Below are 25,972 nucleotides of genomic sequence, written 5' to 3'. Positions count from 1 at the left end.
CCAAAAGCGAGAGTTGTTTGAGGTCAAACAGGTGTTTAGGAGCAGGGCCACAAGCAGGGCTGTGCTGTCTGCTGGGCCATCATCTTTTAGTGCTGTGAGGAGGAGTGTGGGGACAAGATGGGGACGCAGGAGGCGGCTCGGCTCCAGAGCCTGCTCCATGGTAGATGGTGGAGGAGAGCCCAGGGTCCCATGATCACTTCCTGCTTGTCTCGGGAAGGTTTCATTCTTTTAAAGAGAAACACTGGACACTTCCCAAGATTTTCTTGGTCCCCAGCTCACGCCGACCTAGTTCTTGCATTCGGCCTGGGGAGACAGGTGAGGAAGAGGCCATCTTTGGTCTCAGAGCCCAGGTGCGAAGGTCGTTTGGCACCATCTCTCCTGCTTGCCAGATGTGGGCAGGGCCCGTCAGGTTACTTCTTGCCCAGAAACTTTCCCTTTGCTCTCTCGGCCGTTTCCCCTACACCCGCAGGCCTTCCATAACTCTTTGGACTGAGGCCCAGGGCCTCGCAGGTAATCACGAAGGAGCAGGAACTGCACGGTGCTCCTCAGATCCGCGTGCCCGAGGTCACCGGGGAACAAAGAAGTTATTTATTTTTCCTTTTAGCTCAGAGGAAGAGAGAGGGCGTTGTCTTCCACAGAAAGACGCTGCGAACTCCGCCCTCGTCCCCCTTTTTCTTAGCCCTTCCGTGCGGGTGCAGCTGTTTAAAGTAAGGCCCCGAGTTTCCAGCACTTGGTGGAGTGCTGGAAGAACGCGAGCGCACGGGAGAATCTGGGCCGGCGGGGCGCGGGGAGCCCCATCCGCAGCCGGAGGAGAGTCGGGGTGTGTCTGTGTGTGTTTGCCCGTCGGTTGAAGGCCCCATCGCCCCCCGCCCTGCCCCAGAAAGCGTTCCCCACGAGAGCCAGGAGTCCTGCGCACCTGGAGCGCGCTCCGCGTCCACGTCCAGAGGGCGCTGCAAACTCGCGCCCGGGCACCGACTGCCGCTCCTTCAGCCCTTCTCCCGGGTAGCGCCTCCGCACCCCGGACCCAGGTAGAAAGGGGTGCGTCCCGGCCCCACCACCTAGGGAGCAGCCGAGCTGAAAGGCCCAGAACCTCGGCGTGTGGGGACCACAGCTCCCGAACGCGAGGCTCGGCCACCGGAGAAGCGGGAGCCGAGCGGGCACTGACCCTAGGGGGCGGGCCGGGGGCGGGGCGTTCCGAAGGGGCCGGGAGGGGTGGCTCGGGGGGCGGGGTCCTGGGGGGTGTGGACTGGGGCTGGCCGAGACCTGGCGGAGCTGGGGGTGGGGGACTAGTTTTTGCAACGGCTAAGGAACGGCCTGTGGGTTTATTATAAGGCGGAGCTCGGCGGGAGAGGTGCGGGCCGAATCCGAGCCTAGCGGAGAGGAACCCGGCAGTAGGGAGCGGACTCCAGCCGGCGGACCCAGCAGCCCTCGCCTGGGACAGCAGCGCGCTGGTCAGGCGCCCAAGAGAGCATCGAACAGCGCAACCCGCGAAGCCGGCCCGCAGCCGCGACCCGCGCAGCCTGCCGCGCTCCCGCCGCCGGTCCGGGCAGCATGAGGCGCGCGGCGCTCTGGCTTTGGCTGTGCGCGCTGGCGCTGAGCCTGCAGCCTGCCCTGCCGGTGAGTGCGGCCCGCGGCCCGGCGGGGAGGCGGCGGGAAGCCGGGGCTGGTCACCCGCCGATGCCGGCGGCTGCACGTGGAGGGGGAGGGGGAAGGGGAGCGGGACTTCTCTTCTTCCCGCGCTGGTCCGGCGGGTCCCGGGACGGTGAGCCCCGAGGCCAGGGCTCCAGCCCCAATTCCCTCCGCTGTCGGTGGGCGCCGCACTGGTCCCGCGCTGGGGAGGAGGGGGCCGGGGCCCCGCGCTCAATTATGTAAAACGTCTCCACATGTGTCGGAGCCCGCCAGCCCACAGCGGCGCCCCAGGTCGCCCGCTCCCACCCCCTTCGCCCCGCCGCCCTCGTCGGCGACCCGGGGGAATGCAGTGACCGCGGCCACAACGCCCCTGCCGCAGACCCTAATTCAAACCAGACCTGCGGGCTTGCGCCCCAGCGCCACCGAGCCCGGGCGCCCGGCCACTTGCACCCGGGCAAGTTTGGGCGCAGCGCAGCCGGTGCGGGAGCGGGCGGGCGGGCGTGTTGGCCCCGGGAGACTGGCCAGGGCTGCGTGAGGGACGCGGGCGAGCGGCTCCGGGGCCCTCGGGCTTGCCGTGGGCCGCTCGAGGTAAGCGGGGCCGTCCCGGCAGCGGGAGGTTCCGGGAAGTTGGCCTAGGAACGCTGGAGACCCGGAGGAGCCCAACTTCTGGGCTGCTGAAGTTGAGCTGGCCCCGGAGGGCGCATTCCCGTGCCGGGCATGGCCGGGGCGCGGGTCGCCTTCCACACGAGGGGACCCGGGAATGGCCTCCTGCTCCCCGACTCGGCTTTGTGCTGAAACCGCGCGGAGGGAAGGCGGGTTCCTTGGCCCGCCCAGTGGAGCTGGGGGGAAAGAGGGACAGATGTGGAGCTCGAGGCTGGAGGAGGCCTTTGGGTGAGATGCAGCATCCACCTTCAGCGGGACTCAGGCTCCACTAAACAGGGACGTGGCCGACAAAGAGCAGCCCGAGGGTCCCCAGAAAGTGGCTCTCCCGCCCCGGCCTCCGGCCGCTAGCCCGCCTTCCCCAATGGGGGCGCTTTGTTCTCGGCCCCTGTAACCCTTTCCTGGGAACCGCCCCGCAGCGCCGGCCTTAACGGGGGCTGGGACTTGGGCCACCGCCAGGTGTCAGCGCGGGCCACCGGGTGCCCGCGTCCTCCTCCCCGGTCCCCGCGCCCGGTGCTGGCGTCCCGGGGTCCTCCCGGTGGACTGGCTCGGCCATCCCCAGGGATGCAGAGGGGAGGTGCAGAGCCAGGGGCACTTCCCCTTCCGGAAGTGGCGGTCTCTCGCCACCACATCTGGACAGCTCGACTTCACCAGCTCTGGCAAAGGGAGGCACGTGGGCTGGGAAGGGGCGGGGGCAGGGTGAGCACTCGGGTCCTCCACTGCTAATGTGACATCTGGACAAGTCCCAGCAACACTGACCCTCCGTAGGGGTTGCCCTCTGTAATAGCTGCCAGTTATTGAGCGATTTGGGGACGTTTTTACAGAGTCTGGCTCATGGGAGGTGAGGTGGGGACAGTCATTTTTGAGGCTGATGTGTAAAGTGCCCTCCCTGCTTCCCAGGTGACTCGTGCTTCCAGACATTTTCAGGTCCCGGAGAAGGTCCCAGTGCCTATTGAACTGCGGATGGACTGGACTGTGTAGGGTGCCGTATCTGGGAGGACGGTGAGGGCCATGATTTCCGAGCTGGGTCTCACGCACTCCTGGCTTTCAGGTTCAAGAAGCTGCTCTCTAGGGTGGTGGTTTCTGTGGGACTGAGCCTGTGCTTGGAGTCTTTGCTCCGACTTTGGAGAAGAGAGTGGAGCTGCGTGGCTTACCTTCCTCAACCGCCTGCCATCACCTCACTGCCCCATTCTCTCCAGGCACATGCTGGGGCCTCAGTAGGGGCGGCTGAAGTTGGGTCCTCCACCTATTTCCAGCTGGATTTAGGAGGGCTGCTGGTTCCCTTGCCTGCCTGGGGTAGAGTAGCAGACGTTCCAGAGCCCTGGGATCCCACAGCACCCCTTAAGGCTGGGGAGGCAGGTGGAGTCTGGGATTCCCTGTGGACTGCTTTTCCTGGAGTTTTCTGTGGGCTGGGGCAGAGGCTGCAGTGTGAGGCGTTATTTCTTGCCCAGAAACTTGGTCATAGGGCCCAGGAGGCAGGAAAGTCTCAAAAGTGGAAAGGAGGGAGGGAGACTCCCTGGAGCTGCAGGGAGGGAAGGTTTCCTGGAGGAGGTGCTCGAGCTGAGCGTGAAAGCCGCACCTGAGCTTTGGGGTCAGACTCTGGCTTGTAGCTTAGGTGTTCCTTTTGCTTTTTCTGATCTTACAAAGTTTAGTTTTTTTCTTTCCCAGTTCTGCCCTCTCCCTCTTACAGTGACTGTCCATGTTGGGTTAAAGGTGGGGACACACAGTGCCTTCCCAGAGCTCTGACATCCCTTTCCTAAAAGAAATCAGGCAGCTGGGATTTGCTTAAGATGGGAGAAGGTGTCTGCAAGTGGCAGAGATCTACCCCTCTCTGAAAGTTCACTATGGCCCCAGTGGGAAGCAGGTCAGAAACCCCCTGGGGACTAGGGAGGCAGGGAGTGACTGAATGGGTGAGGGGAGGCCGCTAGGAGAGGAGGTTGCTCAAAACCACTCCCAAGAGACTAAAACAGGTTTGTCTAAAAAGGTTTCTCTCTCTCTCTTTTTTTTTTTCTCTCTCCTCTCTTTGTGTGTGTGTGTGTGTGTGTTTCCTGTGGTCTTTTGTTTCTGCCATGTAAGAAAAATTGCTTGTTCTGGAATAGTTATTTGTTGTTTTTCTTCCTTTCTCTCTTCTCTTTCTTGAAAGGCATAAAATCCCTTTTGCCCTAATTATGGGGGCTAGTAGAGACATTTTCCCACAGCCTGGCAGAGAGGGTAGAGGGGGAGGCACTATCTGCCTCCGCTCGGGCTCAGAGCCTTCTAGAAGTGATGTCACCCCTGGCTTGGGCTCCACAAGGAGGGTGGAGCTGGTTGAAGTCTCTACCTGTGGCTCCTGATGGGTTCCAGTAGAACCTCATTAACACACACTGGTAGGGAGACAGTAAGAAAGGAGAGAGCCTGGAAAGAATTAGTGAAAAGCTTGACTTCTGCAGTTTTTTAGAGGAATCTTTTCTGTTGCAGCAGAATTTTGGATTCCTGAAATCCCTTGGGAATGAGGTGTCCTGTGTATTCATGTTTTTTCATTGATCTAAGAATCCCTATTACCCTTAAAAGTATTCTTACTCTGGGCAGGACTCTCTGAAATATTTATTTCCCTTCCTTTGTCAACCAAAAAATGCTAGGCATGATTTAATTTCTGCATGCCAGGGTCGTCTTCCTCATTAGTGCCAGGTTAGGACATTGTCTCCTGGATTTACTGTGCTCTGAAGAGCACTTTGCCCCTGTGCCTGGTGTCCCAGGTGGCTCTGTTTTGAATTCTGGTCTTTCTCCTTTTTCCATCTCTGTCTGAGAGTAGCCAGAAGTGACATTTACATGCCTGAGTGTAGCCAGCAGCTTTTCTGTTCAGTTCAAATTAGAACTTTTCAATTGTTACTTCAGTTGTTCCAATTGTTACTTTTCTCCAGTGGCACTAAGAAGCTAATCAGCTGGGTTGGGTTCATTTCCAGGCTGAGAGTTTTAGGCTCTGGGTAAGGTTCTCGCCTGTGAGTGAGACTGTTGATCTGTGTGATATGTGGATTTTGTGCCCTTCATGAACTTCAGCTGGAACCTGTTGCAGTCTCCCCTTTACCTCCCTGCACCCCACCTAGAGTAACAAAGAAGTGCTGCCAAGGTGAGGCCTTTAGGGGCCTCTCTAACTCGAGAGAAATGAGTCACCTCTTGGGGAAGTGCTTGATGGCCCCCATGTTTCAAGTTCCTCGACCTGGTTCAACTTATAAGTGACTTGCTGGTCACAGGTAGCCTGGACTGACCAGCTGAGGGCCATTATTCTTTAGCCTTGACTGTTACGCTCAGCTTCACCACGTTTGATTTGGATTTTAGTTCCTGTTTCTATATAATCTGTATCCATACTATGTGGCAGGCCAGAAATGGCTTTGGATTAAGTAGAGCCCCAGGACTGTGTCTCAACTCTGCCACTAATTTACTCCCTAATCTGGGGTGAGTCACTTTTCTTCCAAGTCTTTTGTTCTCATCTGTAAAGCGAACATCATGATACCTGTTCTCCCTGTCCTCATTCTGTCATTTGCATATTCATTTCATAATGGATATGTGAAAGTACTTTGTGATGAAACTGCCTGAGGAAAGTTAGCTGTCAATATCATTAAGGTTACCTTGTTTTGAGCGCCTACTGTTGAGGGCTCAGTACTTTTCCTTCATTCTTATTTAAACTTGACCCCAGACCTTTACAATGTATATCATTGCCCCATTTTGTGGATGAGGAAGCTGAGGCCTAGGGTGGCGGGCCCTGCCACTGGCTGAGTCAGCGTTTGTATGTGTGTGCGTGTGTATGGGTACGGTGTGAATACGTTGCAAGGTTGTCAGGTCTCCCCTGAGAAGCCTGGCATCTGGGGACTGGCTGAACCCTGCAAGGCTCTGCTGGGCATTTGCTTGTCCGTCCTGAAGAACCATGGGTGTGAGTGTTTTGGGCGGAGGGGCCCAGGCCGGGCTGAGTTGGCCTGAATGGTGCCATCAGGCACTGAGCACTGGGTAACATTCTGGAGTTGTGTTGGGTTCAACTGATGGCCGCTCAGGAACAGGTGAGAGCTCCTCACAGGAACAAAAGGGGGAGCTGAGAGAGCCGGGTGGGAACTGTGGACTGGACATGGAGGGGCCTGTTTGGACGACGTCCTCAGGCCAGGCCCCAGGTGGTGCCCAGCTTGCACCATCTTTTACCTTGGGCGCTGCGAAACATTCATGGAATTAGCAGATTCTTTTGTAAGCCTGGGAGGCGGGCAGCGTGGCACAGGTGATGGCCAGAACCCAGGACTCCTGGCTCTGGTGCCACAGTCACCTCATGGTTCCCTCCAACGCCAGGTCCTGCGGGGGCGGGGACAGCTCAAACTGGTCATTAAGTGATTGCTGGGCTTGAACTGCTGCCCGATTGCCTTCTTCTTTTTACCAGCCAGTTTTGGAGTCTTGGGTTGAAAGGGCCCCTGAGGCCCTGCCTAAGTGTGTCTAGAGAAGAATGAGATTCAGGGAGTTTGTGGAAAGAGGGCTTCTGGCACCAGGATTCTGTACCCCGTCACTTCTCTCTCAATTGTTCCAGCAGAGGCTGGGTTTTGGATGGGAGCATGCATTCTGGAATCTTCCACTGAGTTGGACATAACACACCATGATAGGCTCCAGGGGAGGGCCACAAGGAGGCATGTTTGGGGTCGTGGAGGTGAGGCCGCAGAGGCAAGACCCTGGGCTTGTGGCCACTTCAGCAACTGTCATGTCCAGCTGCAGGTGGTCGCGGGGAGCCCACGCCGTCACCTCCCCTGGAAGGGTGAGCTTTATCACTGCTTCTGCCTGCCCTCAGGAAGCTTCCATTTGGGTGCCGAGACAGTATGAGAAGGTCCCGGGCACTCCTGAGAGGTGCACCAGGCCAGCTTGCCTGTGCTCAGTGCTGTGAGGATCTTGGGAAGGGGTGGTCTGAGACTCCCCTGGAAAGTGACCTGCTTTTTGGCAGGGCCCGGAAGGGTGGGGGCAAGCTTACGGTACAAAGCAGGGTGTGCCAGGGGAAATCTTGGGACTTGGGGCCATTGAGTCAGGAAAGCAGAAGAGATGGCGGGTGGACCTGCTCCTGCACTTGCCCAGTGACCTCTCCTGCTGCGCTCCAGGCTTCCCACGGCTGCCACCGGTTCCTCTCCCCATGGGAGCCCCTCAAGGACCTCTGAGCTCCTGGCTTTTATGGCTTCATGGCTGCCTAATTCTACGCGAGGATGCGCCTCCTCTGGCCATCAGCCCTGCGAAAAACTCTCTGACCAGTGATTCACCTGCGGGTTCCACCCCATGAGATGCCCTCTGTGTGTGTGTGTGTGTGTGTGTGTGTGTGTATGTGTGTCTGTGTCCACGTCCGTGTGTCTGCGTGTGTGTTTGTATTTGTGTCTGTTTGTCCGCGTGTGTCCATGTGTGTCTGTTTGTATGTGTGTATCTGTGTGCTTGTGTGTCTGTCCGTGTGTGTGTGTGTGTGTGCGCGCGTGTGTGTGTGTGTAGGGGGTGCCTACTGCACAGGTTGACACTGCAGTTGGGCCTTGCCTGTGCACCCCTGACTCTCTTTCCCTTTGGGCCTTCCTGCTTGTCAGGTGGCAGCCTCAGTTTTGAGGGAGCCTGGTCACTACCCGGCTGCAGCTTCCTTTTCGGACACCAGCTTCCTTTCTGCCTCCTATATCTGCTGGTGGTCTTTTCCCCTTTTCACTGTGACTCTGACATTTCTCATGGACTTGGCCTTGGAAGTTATTCCCACAGAGACGGGCAGTTGGGTCACCTGACCTTCCCGGTTTAGCTGAGCTTCGACTGTGTGGCTACGGCAGGCTGTTGCCCCTCTGGGCCTCAGTTTCCTCCTCTGCTGAAAGGTCCTTCTTCCCTTTCTCAGTTCTGAGAGCCACATGGCTAGAGAGAGATCTTATCTTGGGAAAGACGGAGGTGGCACTGAAGGACTTGCTGGGGGCTCACATTCCTCTGCCAGGATTCCTTCTGAGGACTTGAGGGAGAACTGATTTCCCGAGGGGACATTGGTGGGTTGGCCCGGGCCAGTGGAGGGCAGGGCAGCCTGCTTGAGGCCGGGATTCGAGCTCCTGGGGGAGCTGTTGTGGACAGAGGCACCTGGGTGAGGTTGGGCCAGGGGTGGGGCTGTGTGATGTTCTCTGCATACACACCCAGGCGTCCTGGCACCTGCCTGAGGTCCGCTCAGCAGCAGGAATGAACGCCGTGGCGGGCAGGTTGGGGCAGTGGGGAAGGTGGGCGGTTGATCAGTCCACTCATCAGCTGAGTCATGGCGCCAGGCCCATGGGTCCTCTCCAGAGACTCACCCAACCAACCCTGACCCACTGCAAGCCCTCTAGGGGCTGGCACGAGGCTGGGAGTGCAGCAAGACACAGGCTGGGGCTCAGGGGCCTGGCTTTCCCTCCTGGCCCTGCCTCTTTACTGTTGAATGGCTGTGTACAGAGCCCTCTTTTGGCCTCAGTGAACCCATCTGTGAAATGCGGGGAAGGGGCAGAGAGGCAATGCTTTTGTGTGCGCGTGGCCTCTTGTGGCTGTGTCGTGTGACTGGTGGGTATCTGAGGGCCTGCCTGTGCTCCTGTTGCCTCCAGTTCTGAGAGTTTCATGAGCCCTACCTGGCTTGACCAGATCTAAAGCCCAGAGCCTGGACACCTGCTGTGTGCATAGCCCTGTGCGGTGGGGAGAGGTCCATATCTGGTCCAGGGGATTCCTGTGAGAGAGGGTGGCTGTTACTGGAACCAGATGAGAGAGGTGCCGATGTCTCTGCAGATAGGCCAGAGTGGCAGTGACAATGAACAGGGTCTGTGATTCAGCACCCATCATGTCTCCCCAGTCAGAGGAAGGGTTTTGCCCCAGAGTCTCAGGATACAGCAGTATCTAACTAGGAGCTGGGCTGTCAGACAGGACATTTTATGGAGCCCCAAACATGCAGGATGGCCTTCTCTGTCCATGGGAAGTGTCAGGGCAGGGGGTCTCCCCGAGGGCGCTGCAGAAGTTGCCTGTCCGGCGCTAGGACCGCTTGTGTGCACCATGGATCTTCACAGGTGTCAAGGGAACTCTTCCCACAGTGGGGTGAGCTGGAGTTCATAGTCATTTCCACCTGGGGCTGCCTGGCTGTCTCTGAGCATCTTCTGTGCTGCTTAGCAGGCTGAGAGACAGCACTCTGGCGCCTGGCCTGGGAGGTGTAGGGTGAGGATTGTATGTCTGCCAGGGTGGGATGTGGGGAGGCTGGAGGAACTCCTGGAGGGCTGAGGATCTCATGCCCGCCCACGGCATTTGTCATGAGCTGGGTCCCAGAAAGCTTTTTTGGACTTGGGCCCTGGCCCTGCTGTTCCCATGCCACCAATACCAGTGGTGGCTGCTACTGCTCCAGGGGCCTTACCTGGTTGGGAACTTGATTGTATCAGAGTGGCACTGACTCTACCTCCAGTAGCTTCCTGGCATCCCGGCTGCCCAGGAAACTGTCCGAGACCTCAGAGGGCCCATCTCTCTGGAGTGTTCTGGATGAATACGGTGGTCAGGTTTCGGCTTGCGGAGCCCGAGGCTGTGGGGTGTTTCAGGAGCCTCTGAGACTGTCCTAGAGGCTGACGTCACTCTAGCTTCTCCTGGAGAAAGCTGCAGGGCGTGGTGCTGCTGTGGCGGTGACCGTGTCTTTTTCAGGATGGGGTGTCGGGGAGGGTCCTGGCAGCAAGACCTCGAGACTGACCAGGGCCTGCAGGGCTGAGGACCAGTCATGGGCTCCACTTGGGATGCACCTCCTCCACCTCCCTCCCTGAAAGGGACCTGGGGCCTGGGGGAAGAGTACTGGAGGAGTTTCCCCAGGGTCAGGCCTGGAAAGTCCAGGAATCTCACCCCTGAGTCTCCCTGGGTGAATCTGCAGCAGTAACTGGGGTGTCTTGGGCTCAGAATTGTAGGAAGGGGATACAGCCCCCTGCCATCCTCCCCACGCCCCCGTGAATGAGGCTTACTCTTATAAATCCTATCTGGAGGCTGGGTGTGCAGTGGGCCCTCCGGCCTGCCCGCCTGTCTTCACTATGTGAGAGTAGTCACCTGAGTCTGAAGGCCTGGGTCTGCCTGCCTTTGGGGGGCCGATATTGAGTCTTGAGACCTTGGGGCTTGACAGGCAAGGTGGGACAGAACTAGCCGACTTGGTTAGTCCCAGCTCGGGCTGGAGCAGAGAGGTGCTGATGCTGGGAAGAGCGCAGGACGTGGAGTCTGGCCCACCTGGATCACATCTGGACTTCATCACTTCCTGTGTCATCTTGAATGTGATTCTTCACCTACCCCAAGCCTCAGTTTCCCCATCTGTAAAATGGAGTTTCTCATATCCTGCCCCAGAGGGCTTCTGCAGAGATTCCCTGAAATACCGTATGTGATATGATTGGGGTCCCTTCCTTGCCTGGAGCACGGAGAAGCAAGTCAAGGGGAGCACTGAGGCTGACCTGTGGGAAGGGGTGGGTCTGACCCAACCTAAGCGTGGAGTCACTCTCTGTGAATGGCCCGCTGGTCTGACCCCAGTGGTGCTGACGTTAACAGGACCTGCAAACATGGCTTTTGCCCCTTCTCAGAAACCTGAGCCTTCACTGGCAGGACAGACTTTGCTCTCTTCCACCCTAGCCTCTGCCAGGGGTTGCCTCCTGACCTGAGAAGGTATGGACTGGGCTGGCAGGTGGGAGGGGAGGCCAGGCAAACCCAGACATTGGGGCACCCCGGTAGGGGCTCAGGCCTGCCGGGCAGGGCCCCCAGAACTTGAGACTGATGGCTGTCCTGGAGTGGGAGCCTTGGTTCACTATGGCCACTGACAGAGCGGGGCCAGGCTGTAGGGTGCCGCCAGTGGAAGCCATGGCCGTTGTCTTCCTGAGAGTGAGAGAACCCTGTGGGCCTCGCTGTGACGGGTGCCTCATGGCATGCCTGCTGGAGCAAGACTGCTGGCTTCAGTGGCTGTGTGCCCTGGGACAGATGACATAGCTCCTTTGCCTCAATTTTCTCATCTGTAAAATGGGCATGGTACTAGAACCTAAGGTGATCATGAAGATGAAATTAATTAATTCAGAGGAAGTCCTTGGAAAAAACTGATTGCCAGCTCTCCGGCCCAGAGGACTCAATAAACATTAGCTGTGATCACTTTTATTCACTCTGCCCCCGAGAGCCTAATTCAGTTATTTCTATTCTTCAAGTAACCTCCAGCCCTGGTCCGATGTTTAGACTCTTCTCCCACCACACCCCCCCAGCCTCCTGGTGGTCCCTGAGATCTGGGCATGGCATATAGCTCCTTCCCTTTCCCAGGATCACGCTGAGCTTTTCAGATGGGAGCTGCATCCACAGTCTTCCTTTCAGCCATCTCAGCACCAACCGTGTGCAGAGGCTGTGAGGGCTAGGAGCTCTGTGCTGGGGGTTCAAGGCTGGGCAGATCTACCAGCCCATCAAAGGGAGGGCAAGCCACTTGCCTTGGGGCTCCACCAGTAATCTGGAGGATCGACCCAGCCTCTTCAGACACAGCCTTCACAGAAAATTCTGTCTCCCATCACCCAAACCAGGAGACACCAGCCCTGCCCTCCCCTGGGACTCCTTCAAACACATTCTGCTCTTCCTGTGTCTCTGGGTTTCCCAGCAGCCTCAGCGCCTGCTCAGTCTGAATTGTGCTTTATCTGAGAGGCACGTTCCCAGGCTGGCCCATTGTTGTCTACCTGGGAGGAGAAACCATGTACATCCATGACTCTAGGAGGAGCAAAGAGAATTTTGTCCTCCTTTCCTGGGTATGGCGTTGCTGGCATCCACATTTTGACGAAGGTTAAAAAATTTGCCCCTGACATCTTCCAGGCTCTCTTTTGTAATCCTGTCTCATCTCCCTGAGCTCCCACCCACCCTCAGTGCCCCAGTTCCAGAGTTAGCCCGTCCCCACCTGGAAGTGATTTATGCTGTAGTGTGAGTGCAGGCAGCAGGCACCCTTTAGCCCTCCCAGAAGACTTGTTTTCAAGGGGCTATTGTGCGAGGACAGGGACACTGATAGAAGAGATTTCGGTAATAAAGTTGGAGCTCGTTCCCCTCCCCCACCTTCGCACACAGCTGGAGCCCTGGCTGGCTGCAGGTGTGTCAAAAGCTGCAGTTTCTGCCTCTGTGAAACTTGAGGACACTTTATTTAGTAAGTACAAGGGGAGGATGTCCCTAGAAGTCCATATGACAGAGGTGTCCAGTCCCCAGGCCCAGTGGATACCTGTTCCAGGGGACTCCCTGGGGACTGATGGGGCTGCGCTTCCCAGTAGGGGCCGACTGGGGAAATCTTGGCAGAGATTCTGACCTTGATGGGCTCCTTAGGGGCAGCCAGGGCTGGGGAAGGGATAGCGCTCTGGAGGCTTGGCTGCCCCCTCTGTCCCCATAGGCTGCCTGTTGCTCCACAGTCACCTTGATTTAGGATATCTCTGGCATCCTGCCTAAGCCATGACTCCCCTTGGGAAGCTGAGGGTGATGATACTGAGTCAGTGTGATCAAGTGTCCCTGTGTGTCCCTAAGGAGGGGGTGTTTGACAAGTCTTGCAAGACAGACCCCTTGTCTCGCAAGAGGTACCCCTGGTACCTCCCGAAGCAGTACCAGGCGCTGAGGCTGCAGGGCCTGGGCTGGGCTGTCTTGCTCAATGCCTGCCTGGGTGAAATCTTGCCCTGCCTGGCCTGGCCCGGGTTCTGCCAGTGGAGAAAAGCAGAGGAACTGGTCTCCCAGCTCTGCGGCTCCACACCCAGCCCTCAGCTGAGCCTGTTCCGAGACCAGTCCTGGCATGTGGGCTGCCGAGGCCGGCGCCAGCTCTGTGGAAGGGTGCTGGGGGCAGCACTGGTTTGGCTTGGGCATCAGAGCTGGCATGTCGCTGCCAGGATCCCTCCTCTTTCAATAAACGCCCCAGGTGTGCTGTGAGCAGGCAGTGTGGTACAGGGCAGAGAGCCCGGGGCCAGGAGGCTTGTGTCTGTGACCTTGACCTCAGGTTTCCCACCTGTAAAGCCCTGACATCACATTACATGGAAAATGTTACCCGAAAGCGGTCTTGAAGGCCAAGTGTGAATGCTGTCCCTCCACCCCGGCCCTGGCCTGCAAGCCCCCAGAGCAGTGAGGGGTCCGTCTCTGAGTGGCAGTGTGGGGCTGTGTGTGTGGGGTGCCATCCAGAGTGTCCCTGAAAGGTGCTCCTCCCCTCGGAAATGCTGCTGGGGACACCCTCCTCTTCCTGCCCGTTTCTGTCCCCCTCCTGCCCTGGCCGGGCCCATCACTCCTTGCCTGTCATATCCTCAGCAGGCCCCAGCTTGCCTGGTTCTCAGTAGAGAGCCAGTGAGCTGATAAATTGCTGTGCCTGTCACCGGAAATGCTGATGCTGCCTTGAGGCACTGGTGAGGCCCCTCCCTCCTGGGAATGGCTTCAGTGGGGGAGATTTCAGGTCTTGAGGCCTAGACCTGATCTGTGGCATCAGCCTCTCTCCCTGGCGGGCTGTGTTTTCCTGGCTCCTGAGTTAGGAAACAGGCCTTAGTGAGCACTTCCTCCACAACCCCGAGGCTAGGGGAGCCCAGTGTCTCCTGGCCTGTGGCCCTGCCCTCCTGCCTACTCCCGCAGGTCCCGCCGTTTCGGCCAAACCCCCGTTGTACAGATGGGCAACCTGAGGCAAGGTGTTTCCAGCAACATCCAGTAATTTAGGGACAGAGACCAAACTATCACCAGACCATCCCCATGCTGGACCTGGTCATTTTCCCTGGGCCACTCTCTGGTGGTCAGTGCGGTGGGTACCTGAGGAGGGGGCATTTGGTGAGTCTTCGGGGACAGAACCCCTGTCCAGTTCCCAGAGCAGCACCAGGCACTGAAGCCGGCAAGGCGGTTTAGCATTATCCACCAAGCCCCTCTGGCGTCAAGGTGGGGAACAGGTCTAGAGAGAGGCTGAGAGCTGCCCAGGTCCCCAGCACAGCCGCGTGGCGGATTCCAGCCCTTTCCCAGAGACTCTTGCTCCTGGGTGCTCTGGTCTGACCTGCCTGCTCAGTGCTTAGGCCATTTCAGTCCGGGCTGAAAGAGAGGGTCACAGGTCTCCCCACAGAGGGAGGGCAGCTGCAGATCCAGGGGCACAGCAGCGTTAGGAAGGCAGTGGGACTGGGAGGGGCTGTTGCAGCTTTTTCTTCCCTGTCCTCCCACTGCTGCCCCTGGAGGAGCAGGCCCAGCCCCTGCCGCCACCTGTGCTGCCCTCCAGGCCCCGCCTTCGTCCCTGGAGCCGACTTGCCTCTTAGCTCTAGCAGCTCTCTCCTGCTCGCCCCGCTGGGTCCAGCCAGGACGGCTGGTGGGAAGACGGTGGGCTCAGCCCCAGGCAGGAAGGAGCCTCAGCTCAGCTTCAGGTAGATACTTTCCGAGTCATATAGGTGCCCCTGGATGTTCAGTGGGTCCTCAGCCCCGGGGGGAGGGAGGCCAGGCCGCCACCATGGTGTGCTGTCTGTGCCAGTGGACGTGTCGGAGACGGAGAGAGGACACTGCTGTGCTCTCCCCGGTTCCTTTGCCACGAGAGCTTGTTCACGGGGCTCTCTTGCTACTCACTGCCTTGACTTTGAACACTGGACTCACGTGAAGCCAGCTCTCGCCTCCCGCAGGCTGGGCCACTCTGGGAGATGCCTTTTCATCTCTTCATTGTTTTCAAAGTGCAATCTGAAGACCCCCTACAGGACCTGGGGCTTGTGAATGGCAGAGTCAGCCTCTGGGTGGGGGGCTGGGAAGACTACACTTGTAGTGGTCTCCTGGTGATGCTTAGAGACCCTGAAGCTAAGAGCCCCCAGTCTGGATGCAGGTGATGGTTTGGATGTTTGGATATCACCCTCAGCCAGTATGGCGTCTTGATGCAGAGGTGGAGGTGAAGGCTGGGACTCTGAGGCTCAGAGACCTCAGACCCCAAGTTCTGAAGTCTAGGGGAGGGGAGAGTCAGCCTGTTTTCCTTACATTTGTAGATCTGAACGAGAAACCGAGGGGGTAAAAAAGATTTTTTTTTTTTTTGAGACAGAGTTTCGCTCTGTCGCCTAGAGTGGAGTGCAGTGGCGCAATTTTGGCTCACTGCAACCTCCGCCTCCCAGGTTCAAGCAATTCTCCTGCCTCAGCCTCCTGAGTAGCCGGGATTACAGGCATGTGCCACCACCCCTGGCTAATTTTTGTATTTTTAGTAGAGATTGGGTTTCACCATGTTGGTCAGGCTGGTCTCAAACTCCTGACCTCGTGGTCTGCCCACCTTGGCCTCCCAAAGTGCTGGGATTACAGGCGTGAGCCACCACACCCAGCCATAAAAAAGATTTCTAAACAACTATGACCCTGTTTCAAGCCTCCCGAGGACATTTGCCACTGTGTGGAATCTGGGGATGGGGAGGGTGGATGTCCAGCCTGCCATGACCACGGGTCCTCCTGCCTCTTGACCTCGCAGCCTGGGCTCCTGGAACAGGTCCCAGAGCCAGTGCCACAGCCCCTGGTCCAGGCTGCTTGTGAAAGGCCGTGACCCAGCTCCTTTGATAAGGGGCAGCTCTTTATCCCTGGTTTGTGACTAATGGGGCTTGTTGATTCAGTGACTCGGCTCCCACAGAAGCCGGGGATTTCATGACCACACAGGGCAGGTGCAGCGGACAGGTCAACTTCTCTTTCCTGCTCCACCACAGGACAACTGGGAATCAGAGGCCCCCCACGCTGCCCAAGTTAGTGCCCAGGATGAGCACTGTATTATCCTCTCCTGGGTTGGGTCAGGGCTTCAAGGCCTGGCCCTAGCACCCTCCTTAGGGCAGCCCTGTGGACTCCAGCCTCTGAAGCACCCCCATTTTCAATCCCCCTGGAGCCGGACACCTGGCCATATGTCCTGGGTGGCTGAGAGCTCAGCCGGGCCAGGACCAGACTATTTCTTCTCTCTTTTCTCCCAAAGCTCCTGGCGTGATCTCGGCTCACCGTAACCTCCACCTCCCGGGTTCAAGTGATTCTTCTGCCTCAGCCTCCCAAGTAGCTGGGAGTATAGCCGTGCGCCACCACACCTGGCTAATTCTGTATTTTTAGTAGAGATGGGGTTTCACCACGTTGGCCAGGCTGGTTTTGAGCTCCTGACCTCAGGTGATCCACCTGCCTTCGCCTCCCAAAGTACTGGGATTACGGATGTGAGCCACCTCACCCTCTGTCAATAATGCCTTTTAAGGAGTTTGGGTTTTATCCATCACTCACTTTAAGCAGCAGGTGACCCATGTCAGTGATTCAGAGTACGGGCTGGAAACCAAAGGCCTTCTGACCTGGTGGCCTCAGGCTGATGGGGTAGGGGTGGATGGGCAGTCTCTCAGGTTAGTGACTGGGCCTGCCACCCTCCCTTGAACCTGTCTGAGATGCCCACTGGACATCTTGGCTTCTAATGCAGCCGAGGCACTTTTGAGCTGTTTTGCAGAGGAGGTGCAGCACTGCTGGCCTCAGCCCCAGCCCCTTATCTTCTCCTGGGTTGAGGGCTTCAAGGCCTAGCCCTTGTACTCCCCAGGGCAAGGGGCTCTGCTGAGACAGAGGTTGCCCAGGAGGGTGGCCCTCTTTACTTCTGCTATGGGAATGACAGCTGGCAGTTGGCTTGAGGCTGCCTTCTGGAAGCTTCTCTGCCAGCCCTCTGCCCACAGACTCCAGATGTGCTCTTTGGAGTGGCTGGCAGCCGGTGATGATAACTCCCCGTCCCTGGTGGCACAGGTCCTGTTCTGGTCCACACCATTCCCTCTCCACCTCGCAAGTGTGGGCTGTTCCCTGGGTAGCTTCACCACTGAGGCAGGCTCAGTGATTCAGTCAGTGAAGCTCTATCCCATTGAGGAGTCTTAAATGGGTTTCCCTTAAAACTGACGGGCTCAGCTAGGAGGGCTGGGAAGAAAGAAGCGGATGGCAGGTGAGGAGAGCAGCTCAGCTGCACAGGAAGGTGTAGTGTCTGGGCAGCCCTGGGCAGGTCCCTCACCTTTCAAAGGCTCTAGTCCTTATCTGCTAGAGACAGTGATCTCTGCCCTGCTGCCTCATCTGCAGGGGAGTTGTAGGGATGAGAAAGGAATGAGTGGAAAGTGTTTCCAGCCTTAGAGAAGGCCTCACTTCTTCACACCCTCTTTCTTGCTGGGTCAGAGCCCTGACTCCAGGACTCTCCACGGTCCCTGGGGTGTGGCCAGGAGACCGGTGTGGCTGAGATGGAGTTGGGCTGACCTGACCGTTCCTCTTTTACTCCCTTTCCCAGACTCCTAGCAGCTGCCCCTTGATCCCCAAGCTTCCAGGCAAGCCACACCTTGGGCTTTCTAATCAATGAACTTCTAGGGTCTCCGCTGTGGGCGGGGAAGGGGCAAGGCGTCCCTTGCTTTGAGCAAACAGAACGAGTGGAAGCCTAGACCTTACTTCGCACGAAGTTGTTGATTTGTTCTATGGACTGTTGGTTTTTCTGGGACTTACAGAGGTTAAAGGCTGGTTTGCCTGTTGCCTTCCTGGGCAGGGCATGAGGTGGGCTCCAAGCTGAGGCTACCTGTTCCTGAGCAGCCTTGAGCAGTGGCCAAGCAGCCTCGGAAGCACCCAGTTGGAGATGATGCTGAGGGAGCTGCCTAGGAGGCCTGGAGGCGGTGTGCTGCAGGCTGTCAGCACAGCAGGCCTGCTAAAGGAAACCGGAAGCCTCACCAGAAACTCTGGGGTCAGCTGGCACCTTGGTAATCCAAGTTCAAACTCAGCAGTTTCTGCTAATTACCTCCCCAGGGGGCTGAAATCTTACCTTCTCCTCATCTGAGGGGCTATCACTGAAGGTTTAAGCTGGAGAAGATTTGGGAGGTCTCTCTAGCCCATCCCCTTAGTGGAGACCAAAGGCCCAGAGAGGGGAGAGGCCCCTGGAGGCCAGGGAGCTGGTTTCAGTGGAGAAAACGTTTGTTTAAGAGCTTGTTGTGTAAATAAGATTGCAGAGGGATAAGCCAGCAGAGCTACGGGAACAAATTGTTTCTAGGGACCCGGCAGACTGAAATGCTTATCTGGTCAGGAGAAAAGCCCTGCTCTTGGGAACCTGTTAGCCTGTTGGGGCCTCCCTGGTGTTCCTGGGTCTCACTGGGCGGTGCCTCCCAGGTTCTACATGGGCCCCAGTGTGCGTGTCTGCTCTGTGGGCGTTGGTTACCTCATCTGTTGAATGAGGCAGGGATCCAGTGGCTGACTTCTGCTTTAAGATTTGGTGCTCTTTACGACGCAGCGGAGGCACGTGGGATCGCAGCGCCAATGCCTTGCCCCATCTCTGCCGCATCTCCAGCTATCTCTTGAGGTGGGTGGTGCATCAGGAGAGGGCAGGGCAGAGTTCTTGGGTGAGAGTGAAGCCATGATCTCGGTGAATATGGGTGGGGGTACCCACTCTGTGTCCCCCTGGCGGGCAGTATTCTTTGTTGATGAAGGGGACAGGCTTCAGGGAGGCCAGGGCAGCTTCAAAGCTCTGTGGGGCAGCACTGGTGTTTACAGCACTACGTGGAGATGGTGTAGTTAAATGTGGCCTTGTGTGGACGCTGGGGGAGCATGGACTATGACTGTTTGTTTTTATTGATTGATTGATTGAGATGGAGTCTCGCTGTGTCACCCAGGCTGGAGTGCAGTGGCGTGATCTTGACTCACTGAAACCTCCGCCTCCTGGATTCAAGGAATTGTCCTGCCTCAGCCTCTCAAGTAGCTGGGACTATAGGCACACGCCACCGTGCCTGACTAATTTTCGTATTTTTAGTAGAGACGGGGTTTCACCATGTTGGCCAGGCTGGTCTTGAACTCCTGAGCTCAAGTGATCCTCCCAAAGTGCTGGGATTACAGGCATGAGCCACTATGCCCGGCCAATGACTTTATTGTAGATAGGCCTTGGTGGACTCTGTTTATTATAGATGAGCCTTGGTGGAATGTGACTGTTCACTGTAGATGGGCCATGAAGGGCCTTTCTAGGGTCAAAACCTTTCTCTTGAGGGAAGGAAGATACAGTTTTGCTTTTGTACTTTCAAGGGAAGTTCAGTGTTATTTCTGACCTTCTGGTTTCTACACGTGTCTGATGCTTCCCTCTGACCTAGGCCCCTGGATGTAGAGCCTCCACCTGGTCTGACTCTGCCTCAGGAGGCGGGAGGTCTTGTCTGTCCCTCCCTGCTCTGCATTACCCAGGAGTGACACCCGTCGGCCTATGGTCAGGGCCTGGTGAGGCCTCTTGGGCTGAGGAGACCCTTTTCCTTTGGAGCCCAGCCTCAGGCGGGCCCCCTCTGGCAAGTCAGTGCAGAGGCTCCTGATGAACTGACTGATTCCTGCCCCCGCCTTCTCATGAAACCCTGTCTCCCTCTCTTTCACCCTCTTTCTAGGCAGGCCTGCTGGCATCTGAGGCTCCCTTAGTTAGTCAATGGCCACTGTTTGTGTGTGCCTGCTACGTGCCAGGCTGTGTTAGGCATAGCCTCATTGAATTTTTGCAGCAGTCCTGAACGTAGATGTTATTATTTTCCCATTTTACTGATTGACAGACTGAAGCCATAAGAGGCTTAATGACTTCCCTGGACCATGGATCTAGTGAGTGGCAGGGTCTAGAGTCTGTAAAGTTCATGCACTGGACCATGCTGTTCATCGTTATTCATTCTTTGTTCTGGTCCTAGACACTGCAGGCCTCTCAAGATAGACTGTGTAGTGAGTGGGGTCTTTGGGTCTAAATCTCAAGGCTGAATAAGGCTCTCAAAGCCACGCTTCTTGCCACCTGGCTGCTGGGTTCTCCCTTCCCTACCTGAGGTCCTGGGGCCAGTGTGAAGGGCAGAGGCGGTCCTGACCTTCTGCCCTCCATGCAGACCAGGCACAGGCCTGCTCACTGTGTGTGGTGTGATCCTGCTCCCCCGGCCCTGCTCCCGGTCTTGCCAGTTAGCCCCAGCCTCAGGAACTGGGGAGAGTTGTGTATGTTTACCCTCTGGCCCCTGTCTGCAGCCTCTTGGAGCTGGGCAGGCGGATGGGATTCCTGGGGCTGCTGTTTGCAAGCAGGGCCTGCCCCAGGCCCACAACCCACTTAACTGGAGCCTTCTCAGTGCAGGTCCCCTTCCAGATTAGCCTTATATGTCCCCTGCCTGAGGGGCACCCTGTCCTTCCTTCCCCAAGGAGGACAATACTCTGACCAGAGGGCCTGCACCCAGTCTTCACTGTAGATGGGAACTGGGCTGTGTGTGGGAAGGTGCATCGGTGCCGGGCCTGGGGTTGCCCTGCATGGGCAGACCTGCCCCGGTACAGACAGCTCCCTGTGCCCAGCCCAGCCCGGCCCCTCATGTCACCCTCAGTGTCCACATCTGGGGGCCAGCATGCCTAGAGGCTGCCTCTCTGCCTCTAGCTTGTCCTGAGATTGTTCTTGGGGTTTTTCGGAAGCCCCTAGTGGGGCTGGGTCGGCAGTCTTTGACCCCAGCGCTCCCTGGCTGATGGCCCCAAGAGCTGGATCTCAGTGTAGGGTGGGCTGATGGGCTCCCATGGGGGCTGCAGCCTCTGTTCCCAATAACAGCTCCCTGTCTGGCCCTTCTGAGAGGTCTGGAGCTCCCTCACCAGACTGACCTTCTTGGGGGTGAGGGCCCTGCCCATTCTCTTGTGCCCTGTACCCCCGCATCCAGCACCAGGCTGTGTTGCAGCATCAGGGGTTTGGGCATGGGGACCAAAGTGCTGCCCAGAGCTGAGGGTCCTGGAGCCACACGAGAAGGCTTCTCCCTGTGCACCTGTGTGGCACAGGGTGGGGTGAGTCCACTCAGCTCTCTAGGAAAGGACCCAGGAGCAGCAGAGCCCTGGCCAGGATCTACTCATAACATGTTCTGATCCTTTTCCAGCAAATTGTGGCTACTAATTTGCCGCCTGAAGATCAAGATGGCTCTGGAGATGACTCTGACAACTTCTCTGGCTCAGGTGCAGGTGAGGTTGTCTGGGGGGCTCCACTCAATACAGCAACAGGTCATGGCTGGGGGCATGTCTCTTTTGTTTATTGAGCATGTACCGAGTGCGCCCTGCCCACCCCATCTCCACCCAGCTGGCTTCAAAGGGTAATGCTGAGGAGAGGAATGGGGTCCCTGAGCTGCCTGGTTAAGGAGAAATCATGCTTGGAGGTGAGGTGAAGGCTGTGGGCTCCAGAAGGCCCCAGGGCTGCCTGCGGCACACAGGCTCATGTTCACAAGGAATACCTGTACTCTCTAGGAAACCTCTGGAACCCCCTTCAGAAGGTTATTTGACTCCTGAGCCTGTTTTCTCATGTGTAAAATGGGAATAATACCTTGACCCGATAAGCTCATCAAGCTGTAAGGCAGCGCAGAGCCTGCTGGGTGTAGCTCTTCCGGCCAGGCTCCCTTCCCTGCTTCCCCTTTCCCTGGGGGAGAGAAGTCCGTGAGCTGGAGGTCAGGGAGGCTTCCCAGAGGAGGTGGCTCTTGAGTGGACCTCAGAAGAGGGGTGAGAGCTAAGGAAGGAGGCTGAGGTCATCCCTGGGGAAGTGATGGAGGCAGAGGCCGGAGAGCTGCAAGGCAGGATATCTGTTGTTGGAAGTGGGGGGGGTATGGTGTGTGTAGGGGGTGGTTTTTCAGGGAGGGGACAGAGAGGTGTGTGCCCTGGGGCTAAGTAGGATAACTGAAGTAGTTATGCCCCGGAGAGATGCCCACCCCATTCCTATGGTCTCAGGAAATCTCCTTCCCAGATGGCTTAGGCGTCTGTCTCATGGCTCCAGAGACCAGGCTGCCCCTGGACACACACAGTGGGAAGGGGCAGCTCTCTTTGTCAATTTTCCAAGGAGCTTAGCCTCAGCTGCCTTGCCTAGGTACCAGTCTCCTTTGCAGCCTGAATTTGGTGGGCCCAGGTGCTCTGGGGCCTTCCCCGTCCCAACACACTCTGCTTCTGGTCCTGCAGGTGCTCTGCAAGATAACACCTTGTTACAGCAGACTCCCTCCACCTGGAAGGACATGTGGCTCCTGACAGCTACTCCCACAGCTCCGGAGCCCACCAGCCTGGAAGCCACAGCTGCCTCTACCTCCACCCTGCCAGCTGAAGAGGGGCCCAAGGAGGGAGAGGCTGTAGTCCTGCTGGAAGCAGAGCCTGACCTCACCGCCCGGGAGCAGGAGGCCACCCTCCCACCCAGGGAGACCACACAGCTCCCAACCACTCATCAGGCCTCAACGGCCAGAGCCACTGAGGCCCAGGAGCCCACCACGTCCCACTCCCACAGGGACGTGCAGCCTGGCCACCATGAGACCTCAGCTCCTGCAGGACCCGGCCAACCTGACCTTCACACTCCCCACACAGAGGATGGAGGTCCTTCTGCCACCGAGAAGGCTGCTGAGGATGGAGCCTCCAATCAGCTCCCAGGAGCAGAGGGATCTGGGGAGCCGGTGAGTGGCCTCTGCATTCCTTGGGACATTGGGTGCCCAATGGGCAGGATGGCCCTAATGCCTGGCACCTGGCAGGCCCTACACCTGTGCCCTGCGGGCATCTTGTATTCCTCACCAGGAAGACAGGGCACAGGGGCCCACCATCCCCTGCTTCCAGGGCCTCGATCAGAGCAGGACAGACTAATTATGAGATCAGAGCAAAAGTGCCCTTAAATATCACCCAAGAGAGGGCTCTCCAAACTTACAGCAAACTTGCAGCCCCTGCTGAAAGAGTGAGTGTTATACCAAGTCCTATATGTATCTTTTTTTTTTTTGAGACAGAGTTTTTCTCTGTTGCCAGGCACCAGGCTGGAGTGCAATGACACAATCTCGCTTCACTGCAACCTCCGCCTCCCAGGTTCAAGCAATTCTCCTGCCTCAGCCTCCTGAGTAGGTGGGACTACAGGCATTCACCATCATGCCTAGCTAATTTTTGTATTTTAGTAGAGACAGGGTTTCACTATGTTGGCCAGGATGGTCTCGATCTCTTGACCTCGTGATCTGCCCACCTCGGCTTCCCAAAGTGCTGGGATTACAGGAGTGAGCCACCATGCCTGGCCGTCCTATATGTATCTTACAGCTTCGTGAGGATTTTACACTTTATACTAGAATAAGCCTGCTTATTTCCAAACAAAAATGTGTGCTTTCTATCACTTTTCATGATATCTATGCCATGATCCAGCCAGGGTCCAGAGTTGATGTGGCAGGAAGGCCTGACTTCGGGCCCTGCGAGGTCTTGGTTTGGGTGCATCTGAGTGGGTGGTGGCGAAGATGAGGGAGGCAGGACCTGCTTCTGGGTCTGGCAGTGGAGCTGGTTGCTGCTGCTGGCAGTGACTAGGCCAACCCAATCCGTCCCTGCCCTGCCACAGGACTTCACCTTTGAAACCTCCGGGGAGAGCACGGCTGTAGTGGTTGTGGAGCCTGACCACCGGAACCAGTCTCCCATGGATCAGGGGGCCACGGGGGCCTCACAGGGCCTCCTGGACAGGAAGGAGGTGCTGGGAGGTGAGTTTTCTCTCAGCGGGGTGGTTGGGGGTGAATTGCTGCTGTGGGGTGGGGGTGGGGCTGACCACAGCCAAGGCCACCACTTGGAGGAGGGTCTGTGGCAGAGCCCCAGGAGCTGCTGAGCTGAGCTGGCCCCGTCTGCCCGCCCTAGGAGTCATCGCTGGAGGCCTCGTGGGGCTCATCTTTGCTGTGTGCCTGGTGGGTTTCATGCTGTACCGCATGAAGAAGAAGGACGAAGGCAGCTACTCCTTGGAGGAGCCAAAACAAGCCAACGGGGGGGCCTACCAGAAGCCCACCAAACAGGAGGAGTTCTACGCCTGACGCGGGAGCCATGCGCCCCCTCCGCCCTGCCACTCACTAGGCCCCCACTTGTCTCTTCCTTGAAGAACTGTAGGCCCTGGCCTCCCCTGCCACCAGGCCACCTCCCTAGCATTCCAGTCCCTCTGGCCGCTCCTGCCCACAGAGTCCTGGGGTGTGCTGGGAGCTCCATTCTGCTTCTCTGACTTCTGCCTGACTTGGGGCACCAGGGGTTTCTCGCATAGGACCTTTCCACCACAGCCAGCACCTGGCGTCGCACCATTCTGACTCGGTTTCTCCAAACTGAAGCAGCCTCTCCCCAGGCCCAGCTCTGGAGGGGAGGGAGATCTGACTGCTTTGGACCTAAATGGCCTCCTGTGGCTGGAAGATCCTGCAGGTGGGGCTTGGGGCTCACACATCTATAGCACTTACTGGTAGGACCAAGCATCTTGGGGGTGTGGCCGCTGAGTGGCAGGGGACAGGAGTCCGCTTTGTTTCGTGGGGAGGTCTCATCTAGATATCAACTTGTTTTTGCACATGTTTCCCTAGTTCTTTGTTCATAGCCCAGTAGACTTTGTTACTTCCGAGGTAAGTTAAGTAAGTTGATTCGGTATCCCCCATCTTGCTTCCCTAGTCTGTGTCAGGAGACAGCATCAGGGTTAAACTTTTTTTTTTCTTTTATCTAGGAGAACCAAATCTGGAAGCCAAAATGTAGGCTTAGTTTGTGTGTTGTCTCTGAGTTTGTCGCTCATGTGTGCAACAGGGTATGGACTGTCCATCTGGCGGCCCCATTTCTGGTAGTCTGTTGGCGGGCTGGCCAGTCCAGGCTGCCATGGGGCCACTGCCTCTTTCGAATAGTCGTGCCTGCGTCCATGAGCTCAGGGCCATGCTGAGGCCTGGGCTGCTGCCACGTTGGAGAAGCCCATGTGAGAAGTGAATGCTGGTGGCTCAGCCTTCAGACGAACAGAGGACTGTAGGGTGGGCGGCAGGGGCCCGGAGATTCTCCTGCAGACCACGCCCGTCCCGCCTGTGGCGCCGTCTCCGAGGGATGCTTCTTCCTCCTGGAAATTGACAAGGGGCATCTTGGGCAGAGCTGGCTCTGAGCGCCTCCATCCAAGGCCAGGTTCTCCGTTAGCTCTTGCGGCCCCACCCTGGGCCCTGGGCTGGAATCAGGAATATTTTCCAAAGAGCGATAGTCTTTTGCTTTTGGCAAAACTCTACTTAATCCAATGGGTTTTTCCCTGTACAGTAGATTTTCCAAGTGTAATAAACTTTAATATAAAGTAGTCCTGTGAATGCCACTGCCTTCGCTTCTTGCCTCTGTGCTGTGTATGGACGTGACCGGACTTTTCTGCAAACACCGACGTGTTGGGAAACTTGGCTCGCATCTCTGTGCCTTCTTCCCATGGGGAGGGATTCTGGTTCCAGGGTCCCTCTGTGTATTTGCTTTTTTGTTTCGGCCGAAATTCTTCTGCAGGTCGGTAGGTTCAGCCAAGGTTTTATAAGGCATCCGCAGTCGATTTCTGTGTTGCCAAGCTTCAAGCCCCATCTTCTAAATCGCAAAGGAAGGTGGATGGCCCCAGCACAGCTTGACCTGAGGCTGTGGTCCCGGCGGAGGTGTGAAGCCGAAGCCTGCCCCGCAGATACCTTGGACGCCCTCCTCCCACCCTGCTGCAGAGGCCAGAGGCCCCCAGCCTGGGGCTCCTGGAGACTCCTGCATGGGCTTATTTGACAACGTTTCAGCGGCTCTGTTGGCCACTCAGAGACAGGGGCCGGTCTGTGGATCAGAGATGCACCGCCAAGCGAAGGGAGCCTGTGCCCGGTATTCGATACTGCGACTTTCTGCCTGGAGCATATGACTGCACGTGACTCGGGGGTGGGGAAAGGGGTCTGCTGACCATGCTCAGCTGCTGGTCTGTGGGACGGTGCCCAAGCCAGAGGCTGGGTCCATTTGTGTAATGGCAATAAACGGTACTTGTCATTTCGGGCAATGGCTGCTGTGGTGGTGGTTGAGTCTCTTCTTGGCC

General features: G+C 57.4%; 1 protein-coding gene across 2 annotated transcripts; it reads left to right on the top strand.

Moving 5' to 3' along the window:
- The first annotated feature begins 1,288 nt into the window (after nucleotides 1-1,288).
- Nucleotides 1,289-25,936, top strand: SDC1 (syndecan 1). 2 transcript variants are annotated; one of them, XM_021677054.2, is made up of 5 exons: nucleotides 1,289-1,617; nucleotides 21,066-21,147; nucleotides 22,126-22,604; nucleotides 23,513-23,648; nucleotides 23,800-25,936. In XM_021677054.2, the coding sequence occupies exons 1-5, from the start codon at nucleotides 1,552-1,554 to the stop codon at nucleotides 23,967-23,969; spliced, it is 933 nt and encodes a 310-aa protein (XP_021532729.1). In that variant the 5' UTR covers nucleotides 1,289-1,551; the 3' UTR covers nucleotides 23,970-25,936. The 2 variants fall into 2 exon arrangements, with proteins under 2 accessions (XP_021532729.1, XP_012308790.1); XM_012453367.2 differs by lacking the exon at nucleotides 1,289-1,617 and adding an exon at nucleotides 18,568-18,592.
- Nucleotides 25,937-25,972: the final 36 nt, after the last annotated feature.

The sequence above is a fragment of the Aotus nancymaae genome, unplaced genomic scaffold, assembly GCF_030222135.1.
Source record: "Aotus nancymaae isolate 86718 unplaced genomic scaffold, 86718_ANA_hifiasm-v0.15.2.pri h1tg000057l, whole genome shotgun sequence".
Classification (NCBI taxonomy): Eukaryota; Metazoa; Chordata; class Mammalia; order Primates; family Aotidae; genus Aotus; species Aotus nancymaae.
This window is presented reverse-complemented; position numbering and strand designations above follow the sequence as displayed.

What these genes read in the sequence shown, in the direction of transcription:
- SDC1 (XM_021677054.2), top strand. Translation starts at nt 1,552, where the DNA reads ATGAGGCGCGCGGCGCTCTGGCTTTGGCTGTGCGCGCTGGCGCTGAGC. An exon ending in GCCTGCAGCCTGCCCTGCCG is followed by an intron (nt 1,618 to 21,065) that starts GTGAGTGCGGCC and finishes ATCCTTTTCCAG; the next exon opens with CAAATTGTGGCTACTAATTT. An exon ending in CAGGAAGGAGGTGCTGGGAG is followed by an intron (nt 23,649 to 23,799) that starts GTGAGTTTTCTC and finishes TGCCCGCCCTAG; the next exon opens with GAGTCATCGCTGGAGGCCTC.